Source organism: Manis javanica, chromosome X (assembly GCF_040802235.1).
Source record: "Manis javanica isolate MJ-LG chromosome X, MJ_LKY, whole genome shotgun sequence".
NCBI lineage: Eukaryota > Metazoa > Chordata > Mammalia > Pholidota > Manidae > Manis > Manis javanica.
In genome coordinates, this window is record NC_133174.1 from 141,280,230 (window position 1) to 141,295,730 (window position 15,501).

At 40.2% G+C, this 15,501-nt stretch overlaps 2 protein-coding genes across 8 annotated transcripts in view; one reads left to right on the forward strand and one right to left on the reverse strand.

Moving 5' to 3' along the window:
* Positions 1 to 5,083, forward strand: part of GAB3 (GRB2 associated binding protein 3) — a 117,339-nt gene extending 112,256 nt beyond the window's left edge. For all 6 annotated transcript variants that reach the window (XM_037025028.2, XM_037025027.2, XM_037025029.2 and 3 more), the window contains exon 11: positions 1,252 to 5,083. In XM_037025028.2, the coding sequence (XP_036880923.2) occupies positions 1,252 to 1,276 (25 nt within the window). In that variant the 3' untranslated portion in view covers positions 1,277 to 5,083. The remainder of the gene's footprint in view (positions 1 to 1,251) is intronic.
* The window catches only part of TMLHE (trimethyllysine hydroxylase, epsilon), a 104,339-nt gene continuing 93,685 nt past the window's right edge, over positions 4,848 to 15,501 (reverse strand). The window contains exons 8-9 of one of the 2 annotated variants that reach the window (XR_012127477.1): positions 9,997 to 10,161; positions 4,848 to 9,368 (exon numbers count right to left, since the gene is read on the reverse strand). Coding sequence is in view for 1 of the 2 variants with exons in the window: in XM_073227856.1 (XP_073083957.1) it covers positions 10,056 to 10,161 (106 nt within the window). In the remaining variant the exon portion in view is untranslated. Of the gene's footprint in view, positions 10,162 to 15,501 lie in introns of both variants that reach the window. The other variant, XM_073227856.1, reaches the window with a different exon arrangement.

A 15,501-nucleotide genomic window follows, 5' to 3' on the forward strand; every position in this document is an offset into this window, starting at 1 on the left:
AATTTTTACCTTCTGCTTTAGTGATGGCTAGAATCTGACGGCAAAGATAACCCCTTTGCAGTGAGGGTATTATGTCACCCCTTTCTTTATGGGCACAGGGGGTTCAGGGGACCAGGGATAAGTCTCACCTGGACATGGGATTGTCCTTAACGCTCCTTCCTGATCACTGGAGCCCCTGCAGCCAGAAGGTGCATGTGCTGTGCCGACTGTGCTGCATCTTCTATGTGCTGTAGGGTTTCACAGTTTTACACTAATGTAAGAGTGAGTAAATACCAGTCTTGGTTTTTCAGACCAAAAAAGAAGTAATTTTGATGTTCAAAGCAGCAGGATCTGGTGACATCCTTTGCTTCCTGGAGCAAGGTGGAGGAAAATTGCTGAGTGATTTAACTGAGTTAAGAATCCTTTTAGAGCCAGGTTGGGACCATGACAGGCTCACTGTGCCCCTCAGCCAGCTCTGTCACACACACAGGCCAGAGCCCAACAGGACTGCGGCCTTCCCTGTGGTGCTTGTAAATGCGTCACAGCCTCAGGCAAGAATCCAGGGGTGCAGCCTGCTAGTTCCCATAGATGGTAGATTCCTCATGTATGGGGCATCTCGGTTCAGGTTTTTGATTACCTGACACGGGCTCATGTAGAAAAATTGTATGTCCTAGTATCAAAAACCATACCAGATTGAATATAGATCAGAAAAGAAAATACAGCTAAACTTCTGTTGATAGTAAAAATATGACCCAATTGACTTTAAAAAAAATCTCTTTCTATAAAATATTTCAAGGAACATATTTACTGCACAAAGCAACACACACATGAACTGTCTTGCTTAGAAGTGATTAATTAGGGTTTTAAACGAAAGGATGACTTGAGCCTCATTGCCAGTGTGTATGGGATTATGTCCTGCTTTGAGAAAACTGCTAATGGATGGCCACACCAAGGCAGTGACTCGAGGATGCAAAGGCTGGGTAGCGTTTGAGCTGATGGCAGTGTGTGTGCCTCGCAAAGGAATCACCACGGTGCTGGAGGACACAGTGCATGTGTGACATAGGTCTGTGATCTCACCAGGGTCTGACAGTTGGAGGGCTTTGTAGCAGAAATGATCCCGAGTGTACATGGCGTGTCTGGTCACTGTGCAGGGTACACCTTCTGAGAAGATTTGGGAATCAGTGGAACAGCAGTCAGTTCCCCAGTGCGCTTGGTGATCCTTTTTGCTTGGTTTCCTTCTATCTCACTTTGTTGGGAAATTCCTCCCTATAGGGGGTTGTGCAGAATGGGGCACTGAGGGACCCCCCCAAGCCTCCAAGGCCCCACGGCCACAAAGCGCATCAGGAGGGAGGAGCCCTGGGCCCAGCAAAGAGCTTGGCTACAAGGATACAGAGAGATCCTGTGGGGCCCAGTGTCCAGGCTGCTTCACTGCAGAGTAAGGCCACCTTGGCTCCTATTCACACCGTCTTTGTACCCACCATCTTGCTGATTTCTAAAAATTCATTGTGTTTTTACTATTTACTTTCTGGCATTAATAAAATTCTTATACAGAGGAATCTTGACTGGAGTTCCCTATTTCTTGTTTTAAGTGATAGCCTTGGACATCAGAGCACAGTTGGAAATCTGAGTACATGAAACTGCCAGTTTCATTTTTCAGCCAACTTGCCCCGACTCTGCAGCCAAGCCACATCTTGACATCTTTTTTTTTAAGAAGCTAGCTTCAGTACTTGGCCGTGAAATCCCTAGCCCTCCGTGATACCATGTATGACTTGACCTTCATCATGAATCATCCTAGTGGAGACTAAAGGTGTTCTTTCTTGTTCCTCTACTCATGCTCTGGTGTCCATACCACCCTGCGTCCTCACACGTTTCACTCTATCACCTCTTCTCTTCAGAATCTCCTCTCTCCATTTTGTCTTGACTGGCTCCTTCCCCTGCAGTAACATGAATGCTCAGGCCTCCCTCCCTTCCTCAACTGCACGAGTCTCCTCCTCCTCCCGCCCTACTTCACAGTATCAAACTGTGAACCTCATTGTAGATTAATCCTCCGGGGACCTTTGAGGGGACGCTCCAATGTCAATATCCTTATTCTCCTTTCCAAATCCCCTCCTGAAGTTGATGCCTGCCTGCATTGAGGGGCTGGCCCTTCCCTTCCCTGACAGAAGTCCGCAGTGTTATTCCTTGGAAAGTGTAAAGCAGAGAGACTGTGGACTGGGAGTTCCTAAACCCAGCCAAGGACTCAAGTCCCATATTGAAAACAGACGGCTAAGTGGATGTATACATCCTGCAAGCTGTAAATCTCAGCTTCTCCAACTCTGACCCTAAGAAGACTCTTCCAGCTGCCAGAATCTTAGGGATTTATTTCAGGGATGCAAGGATGGTACAATATTCATAAATCAATCAACGTCTTACACCACATTAACAAAAAGAATAAAAATCACACAATCACACTACCCTGAACCAATGTCCTATCCATAAATATTCAGGCTGTGCCCGAAGTCCAGATGCCTTGCCAATATGTCTGCACTTTATGACCTGTATACTCTCTCTGACCCCTACCATTTAGACATGCTTTCCCGACTCAGACTCTCATAACTTTGCTTCTTCTAAGTAGAAAGATGATTTCTGTCAAAAACACAGGCTAGCACTGGTCCCTCCTGTTTGCTCAAATAACAATACTGGCAACAATGATAAACAATTACTAAGTACTGTTTATTATGTGCTGTTCACTGTGGTAGACACTTTGTATACATGATCTTATTTCATTCTTCATCACAGCTTTCTCAGGTAGATGGCATTCCTCAGATGGAGAAACAGAGGCTCAAGGAGGGAAAGTAGCTTCTAAAAATCCACCAGGCTAATAAGAGGCAGAGGTGGAATTCAAGCCCAGGTTGGTCGAAGTCCATCCTCGTCCTACACCACCACACTGCCTCAGTCAAGGCATTAGAGAGGAAGCTAGAAAGCACCAAGTGAGAGGGTACTGAGTACCTGAGTTGGAGGGAGTGGCCACCATCAGTGGGACAAAGAGTAGACCCTGGAAAAAGATGGGGCTTACAGAGGAAAACCTTCACTGACTCATCAGGTCTGCATAGCATTGTGATCTTCAGTTGCGCGCGGGATAAATTGCCATGCTTATCTACCCACACAGAGAGTAAGTCAGAACGCCACCATTAATCTATATGATACAACACCGACACAGCTAAAGACAATTTTCATGATTATAAAAGATGCCTGATTATTTTTTTTCAGAAAGGGAGCTTGGATTCCATTAATCAAGATAGGATTTTATACCGCTTCACGGTCTGTCACAAATATAGTCATAACAATAAGCCTGAATCATCAAGAAAGTGTACAGTCATATTTTGTAAGCCCAAGATGGTACAGTGAGTTCATGCTATGGATGGCCTGCAATGCCAAACACATGGCAATGATGGACAAAATACAAAAAGGTAAACTAGGAAAAGAATTGTGTAGACAAAAAAAGATAATTGTTTCTGTGTTGAACTGGCAGGCTTGCTGGACTAGAAGCAAATAATGATAGCCAGAAGTTAAGCTCCTGCAGGGCATAATGATCTAAAAGTACTTTGAGCAAGATGCAGGACAAAAGCTAGGCTCACTGCTTAAAGCCAAGGTCTAGGATGGAACTGCCCACAAACCCAGGAACCCCTGAATGTAAATCTGACAAACAAAACTACTAGAAAATTTGCCGGGGTCTTTGGGTCTGGTGAGCTGTTGCAGTCCTAAGGAGCTGAGGACACAGACAAGCCTGACTCACAACTACAAGCTGAGCTAAGGTGCCCAAGAGCTTCCTGGAGCAGTGACATGAATATGTCTTGTTAAATGGTTTTGATCCTAACAACTGACTGGTGTTTCGCAAGAATGCAGTAAGAAGGAAATATGCTAAAGAGATTGATTTCCTTCTATCATCAAGCTTCCACCTGTGGAAGATGTAAAATTAGAGAAGATGAAAGACACTTTTTAGAAAGTGGGTTTTTTTGGTGGATGTGTGCAAACTATTTGCAAAAGCAGTCCAGATATTCTCATGGTTCTCCTAACACTTTGTTGCAATGACCGTGTGTCGGGAGCCGGTCCGAACCGCTGGCCTGATGACACAGTCCCGGCAGTCGGATGGAAGGGGCTGCACCGCAGCCTTCCCAGGGGAGCAACCCCGATATCCCTCCTGCTCAAAATGTCCCTCCTAATAAATTTGCTTATTTCAGCTTAAATTCAAGCTGCCCATTCACAGAAGAGGCCATATCCAACTGTCCCTGAAAATTTTGGGTATTGACCCTAAAGGAAATTGGAAAAAACCACTACTGCCCTGTGACTACCCCCAGTGATGGGAAAGTGAGACCCCATGAGTACTGGACCCAAGTTTATGAGAAAAAAGATACGGAAAATTTGCCTGGGTTGAGGTTCCTTCCCCCGCCCCTACGTGGCCTCCAAATGGCATATTCAGTGATTGATGGTGACAGCTGGGTACAGAGAACAAATGATATTCTGTGGCTAGCCCGCCAAAGAACAGACTGGCAAACTATAAAACAAATGAGAACAGGGCATTACCTGACTCCAGATCAGAAAAATCTTCATTGTAAGTTTTACTGAAAATGGGTCCGAGGCACAGTCCATGAAATTTGTCCCTGCCTGCCAAAAAGTCGTGTCCTTTTGGAGAGAGCCTCTTTCTTTCCTACCGGAGATGAGGAATGGGAGTATAGCTATGAAAGAATGAGGGCCCTACATAAAAACAATAAAATAGTGAACTTTAGTCATCTGTAAAAAAAAAACAAGAGTCTGGCACCTACCCAACCTTTGTAAGACTTTTTAACCGCAATGACTAGAAACAAAGCTTACTCAGAAAAAGTCAACTGCTAGGACATGCCAAATGATTTAATTTCATTTTCCAAACTCATGTAACCATGCTGTATGTCAAATGATTAATATCTGTACTTTATGTAATCAAAGAGTATAAAAACAGTCTGCTACTTTTCATTAAAGGCCAGGCTCAGCTTAACTTTGCTAGTGTCTGTGTCCTCATTTGCTCAGTCGCCGACGCCGTTCCTCCTTCAGGGACTCCTGGACTCACTGGAGCTGGACTCCGGCAACTGTGAAAGTGGGGATGATAATTATTGTCTATGAGTCATCAGCTAGATTGTGTCAGTATGGCATATTATTAAAAGTATTGTCTCTATGGCCAGATATCAAGATACTAATCTAAATTCTGAAACTCATTTAGCTGTGTGACCTTGGGTAAGCCACTTAAATCTCTCATTGCCTCTATTTCTTCATTTATAAAATGGGGATATGGTTGCTGTGGACCTTGACAACACATAGATGAGTGTCTGGCACATGAAAAGCATTATGTGAGAGTTAGCTCTTATTATTGGTCATTATGTGCTGCAAACATTTAATAATCACGATTTGTTAGAAAACGCTGTGAAGCAGGTATTTTCCTTACTGTACCCATATGCCTCAAATCATTCAGTGGGTCAGTGGCAGCAAGCCGCTTCCCTCCAGTGGTGTAAGTCGGGGAGAGGAAATCTTGGGTCAAAATACCTCTAAAAACCGAAATAATAGTCAAAGGGAGAAATAAAGTTTCAAACCCGTTTATTGCTCACAAACTGCAGTCACGGGCTGTCTTTTTCCTCCGCTCTGGAAGAAGCCATCAAGCTAGCACACCAGCCCCTCCCCTTAACCTCTCAGGTTCAGGCATGCCCTGGGTTGCCCAGGTAATTACCCACTGACATGGGACGAACTTCTCTCCACCCCTGAGGATATGCAAATGCACTGAAGCTGGCAAGATACTCTCTGGAAGTGTTACAATTTTACCCACAGGCATCAGTATACTCTTGACGTCTTATTAAAACACTAACTGTTGGGCTCCATCCTCAGATTTTCTGATTTAATAAGTCTGGGGTGGGGCCTGAGAATTTTCATTTCTAACAAGTTCTCAAATGATGCTGATGGTGCTGGTCTGGGGATCCTACTTTGGGAATCACCATAACACGCCATAGTTCAACATTTTTTTTTCATCATGGACTACAATAGGTTGTGATACACAAGCACTTGGTCAGAAATGGGAACCAATGAATACTAAATAAAAATACATGGCTAGTGACAATAAGGTAGGGTGACCAAAGAATACAACTTCTCAGATTCAAAAAGACATATGCACCCGTATGTTTATCGCAGCACTTTTTACAATAGCCAAGATATGGAAGCAACCTAAGTGTCCATCAGTGGTGGACATATACACAATGAAGAGGTGGTACATATACACAGTGGAATACTATTCAGCCATAAGAAAGAAACAAATCCTACTATTTGCAACAACATGGATGGAGCTGGAGGACATTATGCTCAGTGAAATAAGCCAGGCAGAGAAAGAAGTGCCAAATGATTTCCCTCATTTGTGGAGTATAACAACAAAGCAAAACTGAAGGAACAAAATAGCAGCAGACTCACAGACTCCAAGAAGGGACTAGTGGTTACCAAAGGGGAGGGATGAGGGTGGGTGGACGGAGAGGGAAGGAGAAGGGGATTGTGGGGTATCATGATGGGTGCACATGGTGTATAGGGGGTCACAGGGAAGACAGTGTAGCTCAGAGAAGACAAGTGGGAACTCTGTGCATCTTACTACACTGGTAGACTGTGACTATAATAGAGTATGGGGGGACTTGATAATGGGGGTGAATGTGGTGGTCACATTGTTTTTCTTGTGAAACCGTCATAGGAGTGTATATCAATGATACCTTAATAAAAAAAAAAATAAGTTCTGCATCCAGGAAACCTGTCAGTCCTGGTCACACTTGGATGGTTGGTCACTCTAGAACAAAATTCGGTGCCAGTTAAGCCAATCACAAAAGAACATAGTTACAGTGTGGCAATTTTTGATGAGTTTCTTTGAAAAGGATTCATTAATTTATTCTTATTCCAACAAATTTGTATTATGAAACACTATGTTAGGTTCCTGTGCTCTAGACTCTACTGATTCTGTTACATCATAACAAAAGGTAGGAGTGACTACAGTGAGCTTGGTAGACATACACCTGTGCTTTCATTCTCAGGGACACTAGAAAGAGATGCAAAAAAAGAAACATTTCACATAGAAAATCTTCAGTGCACCATGAATTCAGTGCATTCAAATAAATCCCTTCCTTTTTTTCTCCCTCTGAAGGGAGTATGTTGTAGACAAGTATTGATTGAAAATTTAGGAAAGTGAAGATGAAATAATTAAAGAATCAAGGTCCCAGGGTAGACAGAAGGTAAAAGGAATACTTAAGTAAGGGAGAAAATTCGTCCGTATCCTTATCTTTCCAGGGCCATGAATATATCCTTTGCTTCTCATTAATCAATGCTGACCTCAGCTATAGTATAATTTTAAGGGATATTTGGGCAAAACTTCAAGAAAGGTAAATATCCTGATGTAGACTAATGGTGACATATTTTAGAAGTACATACAACTAGACAGAAAAGATTGCATATTAAAATGTTACTTCTGTTTTGATTGCTAATGGGTATATACTTTTTCAGGCCTGAACTTTATCAATCCTTTGACCTAAGAGGGAAACAGATTTCATGGAAGACCCATGAAGATTCCCATATAGTACAAATAAAGTGCAGAAATCTTTTGTGAACATATTTTGGAGCACTAGATGGGTCAATAAAGTGAATTTCTAAATGTGAACTAGTAACTCCTTGAAACATCAAGTAAGGCTCTTTCTGTCAGAATACTGACGTTGCTTTGCTTTGTGACTCCTATACTCACTAATGTTTTGCTTGGTTTCCCTCTTGTGCACACCCTGCCCTGGATTCTTGTTCATCATCTACAGTGGTCAATGCAGTTATTATTGTATACAGCTTTCATTGCAATGACAGCCGGGGCGAAATAAGCTTCATACTTATCTCTGAGTCTCCATATATAAAAGAAGCCATTAAAAAAATAAAAGAAGCAATGTATTATCCTTAATCCAGTCAAATCTTGGCAATTATCATGCATAATATTTTAAGAGAGGGAAAAAAAGTTATAAGAAATCTGCAGAAGTGGAGAACAGATTGTATCCTAAATCCATCAAAAGCCAGAATGAAAGTTTGGATGACTCCATATCTTTGGAGGTACATCATCCATGATGATGAGTTCCATGAACAATCTTATAGACTAACCCTCTGCACTCTCCTGTGTTGTGTGTGTATGTGTATGGATGTATGAATTATCATATGGGACCTCAGAAGTCTCTAAAAACTTTCTGCAACTGATGGGTTTGTTCCACAGGAGCTATTGTGACTCTTTAGTTTAATCCCTCAAAAGATGACTTGGATGGAGATGATCTTTTTGACAAGATAAAACACTATGTTTATATTCAGTTCTTACCTTATCACGGAGCTTGTGCTATTAAGGAATTCCTATGGTGTCTGTAGATCTAGTGACTATAGAGAAAAATCTAGGGTTTCAACTAAACTCTTTAATCCACAGGCTTATGTAAAGGACTGTCCCAAGGTATCCCCTAGCCCACTGGTTCTCAAAGTGCGGTCTGAAGAAACCTGGAGGGTCCTTGAAACACTTTAAGTGGGTCTGTGGGTTAAGAACAATTTTTTTATAATAACACTAAGATGATATTTGTCTTTTCTATTCTCATTATCTATTGAATGTATAGAGGACTTTTCCAGAGGCTATGTGACATGTGATGATGTCATCTCTGTGATAGCCAAGGAATGTGTGCTTTTGTGTTTTTGAATTTTAAACCCTTCTCCGTCTTAGTATCTACTACAATTAGTATCACTAGATATAACCAACACCCCAAAACTCTTAAGGTCTTCAATGACTTTTAAGAGTGTTAAGGTATCCTAAGACCAAAAGTTTTGCAAATCACTGCTTTATCAAGACTGTTATTCCTAGAATGCATTTTGTTCTAACCGATCTAGTTGCAATAAATTTTTACCTAGTGACTATTTTTGTTTCCCTGTCAGCGTGGACATTGTATTTCTGAAGTAGATTGACAAAAATTATATCAAAATGTCTAAAAAACAAATGACCTCATGTTTACAACTTGGAGAAGAGAGTATCACACTAAATGACTGATATCAGATAACTGGAAGCATCTCTCTAATGGGTTTCCCTACTAGAGAAAGTGGTGACTTCTGTTTTATGTGAAGGGATAAGGAGACAATTTGAAATGGGTTTTGACACAATACTATTCTGTTCATATAAAATACTGGTAGCCAGGGTGCCAAGTGTGTTCATAATACCAGTGCTGTCAATATTAAGCCTAAAGCCCCAAGAGACGAGCAGTGTTTAATACATCATCCCTTGTTAAATAGCAGCCACAGAGTTGGCGGTAACCAGTGAAGGATTCCCTGCCATGTAGGACACGCTAGTTGTCTATAAACAGAACCTGTAATGAGCAAAAAGAGAAAAGAAACAAACCATTAGAACAAGTGCAGACCAAGGAACGCTAATCAGAAGAGATCATTTTAAAGGAAAAATTTAGGTTGTTCTCTGGTTACATTTAATGAGGCATTTTCTTTTGAGATTAAACAAACATTTGGAAAGTAGGATGTGCATAGCTCTGTAGTGGGTTAAATGGCAGTTACAAAGGCAACAGTAAGTAATAGGCCTTGCACTTCTTGAATAATTGTTCTCTCATGAAAGCAAATCACACAATTGGCTTCTTTTTGTTTTCCTTCTCTTTAATTCTTATTATGCACTTTCTCAAAGCGTTAAAGTATTTCATTGTTTTATGCTAAGCTGAAAATATTCTTTATCCAGAGAAACCATAAAGAGCAAAAAAAAAAAAAAAAAAAGGAATCATAAAGCTGGGAGGACCCCTAGGGACCATCTAGTTCAATCCCCTCATCATACAAATAGAGTCACTGATGCCTACATATGGGGTAGGGTCTGCTTTGATGTCTGTCATCCAGTGAGTGAGTAGCAGGACCAGCGCCAATACCTAGGACTTTCTCTCTTTTTCCTTCGCAAGATTATGACTCATATCATTCATTGCTTCAGTATAAAAAGCTTACTTGACATTTCAAGTTTGGCACCCATCCTTCCAGGCTTTAGTTTGACCCAAAACTCATTCTCAGGTCTCCTCAACTCTACTGTTAAGAGTCCAGTGTGCTGTATACCAACGGTGGACAACATCATAAGGTATGGTATTGATGACAGCCCGGTCATAGTTGTTGTACCTAAGAAATCATGAGAAAGAAAGATCTCAAACACATGTTAAAAACATCTGAGGTTTACTGAGAAATTTTATGTAAAGCTTTCCCTATAGTCATTACTTGTCCCAGAGGTGAGGTGACAATAATAAGTCAGTGTTCTCTCAAGATTATAAGACTGTAGAGATCACCACTGTGTGCTGAACATATTTAATTTTTCATTAGACAATCTGGAGAGAAGGGATAGAAGTTAGGTTCTAGCTTGTTTCTCCCACCTTATGATAGGATGTTTTACCTAATTCCCATTCCTTTGGCTAAATTTCATATATGCATTGGAGAAAGATCTGAGCTTTCTCTTCACCAAGCTGAGATGGGAAAGAGGGGTTGTACTAACAAAGATTTCTTTTTCATAGAATGATTTACAACCTCTCAGGTGTTTCCCTTTGTGGGAGCAATCCCTGCTACAGCATAGCAGACCTAGCTACAGTCTGGTATCCCAGGTAGAAGAAAGGGCTGCTGCTTTAGAGTCTAGCTTCTAATTAGCCTGCATCTAGGTGCTGAGTGAGATCCTCCTCTTTGGGACACTGACAGGTCTTGGCATACCGTCAACTCTTGGGAGATACTAAGAAAAAAGAAGATAGCTTAGAAAATCACAAAGGTTTGAGAGACAACCAAGAGCTAGGACGAGGATGAATGATAAAGTTCATCATCTACACAAAAGCACTCTGTCAAGAATAGGAGAATTGACTGTTTTATTCATTGTGCAGAAACCAACAGAATCAAGGAAACTGACAAAACAGGAATGTGTTCTAAACAAAGAAAGAACAAGATAAAACTCCAGAAACAGATCTTAATAAAGTTGAGATAAATGATTTATATGATAGAGTTCAAAATAATGGCCAAAAGATGCTCACCAAGGTCAGGAGAACAATGCATGACAAAGTGAAAGTTTCAACAAAGAGACAGAAAATATTAAAAAGTTCCAAACAGAAATTAAGGGCAGAAAAATACAATAACTGAACTGAAAATTTCAATAGAGGGGTTCAACAGGAGTACAGATAAAGTGGAATAAAGTATCCGTAACTAAAATACAAGGAAGTGGAATTTATCTAATCAGAGGAGCAAAAAGAAAAAAAAAATGAAAAAGAATGAAGACAGCTTAAGGGAATTATGGGACTCCATCAGGAAGACCAATTTGACATCACAGAGGTCCCAAAAGAAGATATAGGAAGAGACAGAAAGCTTATTTGAAGAAATAATGGCTGAAAATTACTCTGACATAAGAGAAAGAAACAGACATCCAGATCTAGGAATCCCAGAGTCCCCAAATAAGAATCTACACTGAGACACAATATAATACATTGTCAAAAGTAAAAGATAGAAGAGAACTATGTGACCAATCCAAAAGGAACAATATCCATATTATAGGGGTACCAGAAGAAGAGAGAAGAAAAGGGATAGAAAGTGTCTTTGAAGAAATAATTGCTGAAAACGTCCCCAAACGGGGAGGAAATAATCGAACAGACCACGGAAATACACGGAACCCCCAACAGAAAGGATCCAAGGAGGACAACACCAAGACACATAATAATTAAAATGGCAAGGATCAAGGACAAGGAAAGAGTTTTAAAGGCAGCTAGAGAGAAAAAGGTCACCTATAAAGGAAAACCCATCAGGCTAACATCAGACTTCTCGACAGAAACCCTACAGGCCAGAAGAGAATGGCATGATATATTTAATGCAATGAAACAGAAGGGTCTTGAACCAAGGATACTCTATCCAGCACGACTATCATTTAAATATGATGGCGGGATTAAACAATTCCCAAACAAGCAACAGCTGAGGGAATTTGCTTCCCACAAACCACCTCTACAGGGCATCCTACAGGGACTGCTCTAGATGGGAGCACGCCTAGAAAGAGCACAGAACAAAACACACAACATATGAAGAATGGAGGAGGAGGAATAAGAAGGGAGAGGAGAAAAGAATCTCCAGACAGGGTATATAACAGCTCAATAAGCGAGCTAAGTTAGGCAGTAAGATACTAAAGAAGCTAACCTTGAACCTTTGGTAACAACGAATCTAAAGCCTGCAATGGCAATAAGTACATATCTCTCAATAGTCACCCTAAATGTAAATGGACTTAATGCACCAATCAAAAGACACAGAGTAATAGAATGGATCAAAAAGCAAGACCCATCTATATGCTGCTTACAAGAAACTCACCTCAAGCCTAAACACATGCACAGACTAAAAGTCAAGGAATGGAAAAACATATTTCAGTCAAGCAACAGTGAGAAGAAAGCAGGGGTTGCAGTACTAATATCAGACAAAGTAGACTTCAAAACCAAGAAAGTAACAAGAGATAAAGAAGGACACTACATAATGATAAAGGGCTCAGTCCAACAAGAGGATATAACCATTCTAAATATATATGCACCCAATACAGGAGCACCAGCATTTGTGAAACAAATACTAACAGAACTAAAGAGGGAAATAGACTGCAATGCATTCATTTTAGTAGACTTCAACACACCACTCACCCCAAAGGATAGATCCACTGGGCAGAAAATAAGTAAGGACACACAGGCACTGAACAACACACTAGAACGATGGACCTAATAGACATCTATAGAACTCTACATCCAAAAGCAACAGGATATACATTCTTCTCAAGTGCACATGGAACATTCTCCAGAATAGACCACATACTAGCTCACAAAAAGAGCCTCAGTAAATTCCAAAATATTGAAATTCTACCAACCAAATTTTCAGAACACAAAGGTATAAAACTAGAAATAAATTCTACAAAGAAAACAAAAACGCTAACAAACACATGGAGGCTTAACAACATGCTTCTAAATAATCAATGGATCAATGAACAAATCAAAATAGAGATCAAGGAATATATAGACAAATGACAACAACAACACTAAGCCCCAACTTCTGTGGGACGCAGCGAAAGCAGTCTTAAGAGGAAAGTATATAGCGATCCAGCCACACTTAAACAAGGAAGAACAATCCCAAATGAATAGTCTAACATCACAATTATCAAAACTGGAAAAAGAAGAACAAATGACGCCTAAAGTCAGCAGAAGGAGGGACATAATAAAGATCAGAGAAGAAATAAACAAAATTGAGAAGAATAAAACAATAGCAAAAATCAATGAAACCAAGAGCTGGTTCTTTGAGAAAATAAACAAAATAGATAAGCCTCTAGCCAAACTTGTTAAGAGAAAAAGAGAATCAACACAAATCAACAGAATCAGAAATGAGAAAGGAAAAATCACGACAGACTCCACAGAAATACAAAGAATTATTAAAGACTACTGTGAAAACCTATATGCCAACAAGCTGGAAAACCTAGAAGAAATGGACAACATCCTAGAAAAATACAACCTTCCAAGACTGACCAAGGAAGAAATACAAAAGTTAAACAAACCAATTATGAGCAAAGAAATTGAAACGGTAATCAAAAAACTACCCAAGAACAAAACCCCGGGGCTGGACGGATTTACCTCGGAATGTTATCAGACACACAGAGAAGACATAATACCCATTCTCCTTAAAGTTTTCCAAAAAAATAGAAGAGAAGGTAAGACTCCCAAACTCATTCTATGAAGCCAACATCACCCTAATACCAAAACCAGGCAAAGACCCCACCAAAAAAGAAAATTACAAACCAATATCCCTGATGAATGTAGATGCAAAAATACTCAATAAAATATTAGCAAACAGAATTCAACAGCATATCAAAAGGATCATACATCATGACCAAGTGGGATTCATCCCAGGGATGCAAGGATGGTACAACATTCGAAAATCCATCAACATCATCCACCACATCAACAAAAAGAAAGACAAAAACCACATGATCATCTCCACAGATGCTGAAAAAGCATTTGACAAAATTCAACATCCATTCATGATAAAAACTCTCAGCAAAATGGGAATAGAGGGCAAGTACCTCAACATAATAAAGGCCATATATGATAAACACACAGCCCACATTATACTGAGCAGCGAGAAGCTGAACGCATTTCCTCTGAGATCGGGTACTAGACAGGGATGCCCACTCTCCCCACTGTTATTTAACAGTACTGGAGGTCCTAGCCACGGCAATCAGACAAAACAAAGAAATACAAGGAATCCAGATTGGTAAGGAAGAAGTCAAACTGTCACTATTTGCAGATGACATGATATTGTACATAAAAAACCCCAAAGACTCCACTCCAAAACTACTAGAACTGATATCGGAATACAGCAAAGTTGCAGGATACAAAATTAACACACAGAAATCTGTAGCTTTCCTATAGACTAACAATGAACCAATAGAAAGAGAAATCAGGAAAACAATTTCATTCACAATTGCAACAAAAAGAATAAAATACCTAGGAATAAACCTAACCAAAGAAGTGAAAGACCTATAGCCTGAAAACTACAAGTCACTCTTAAGAGAAATTAAAGGGGACACTAACAAATGGAAACTCGTCCCATGCTCGTGGCTAGGAAGAATTAATATCATCAAAATGGCCATCCTGCCCAAAGCAATATACAGATTTGATGCAATCCCTATCAAACTACCAGCAACATTCTTCAATGAAGTGGAACAAATAATTAAAAAATTCATATGCAAACACTAAAGACCCCAAATAGCCAAAGCAATCCTGAGAAAGAAGAGTAAAGTAGGGAGGATCTCACTCCCCAACTTCAAGCTCTACTACAAAGCCATAGTAATCAAGACAATTTGGTACTGGCACAAGAACAGAGCCACAGACCAGTGGAACAGATTAGAGACTCTAGACATGAACCCAAACATATATGGTCAATTAATATTTGCTAAAGGAGCCATGGACATACAATGGCAAAATGACAGTCTCTTCAACAGATGGTGCTGGCAAAACTGGACAGCTACATGTAGGAGAATGAAACTGGACCATTGTCTAACCCATACACAAAAGTAAATTCAAAATGGATCAAAGACCTGAATGTAAGTGATGAAACCATTAAACTCATGGAAAAAAACATAGGCCAAAACCTCTTACACATAAACATGAGTGATCTCTTCTTGAACATATCTCCCCGGGCAAGGAAAACAACAGCAAAAATGAACAAGTGGGAGTATATTAAGCTGAAAAGCTTCTGTACAGCAAAAGATACTATGAATAGAACAAAAAGAAACCCTACAGTATGGGAGAATATATTTGTAAATGACAGATCCGATAAAGGCTTCATGTCCAAAATATATAAAGAGCTCACATGCCTCAACAAACAAAAAACAAATAATCGAATTAAAAAATGGGCAGAGGAACTGAACAGACAGTTATCCAAAAAAGAAATACAGATGGCCAACAGGCACATGAAAAG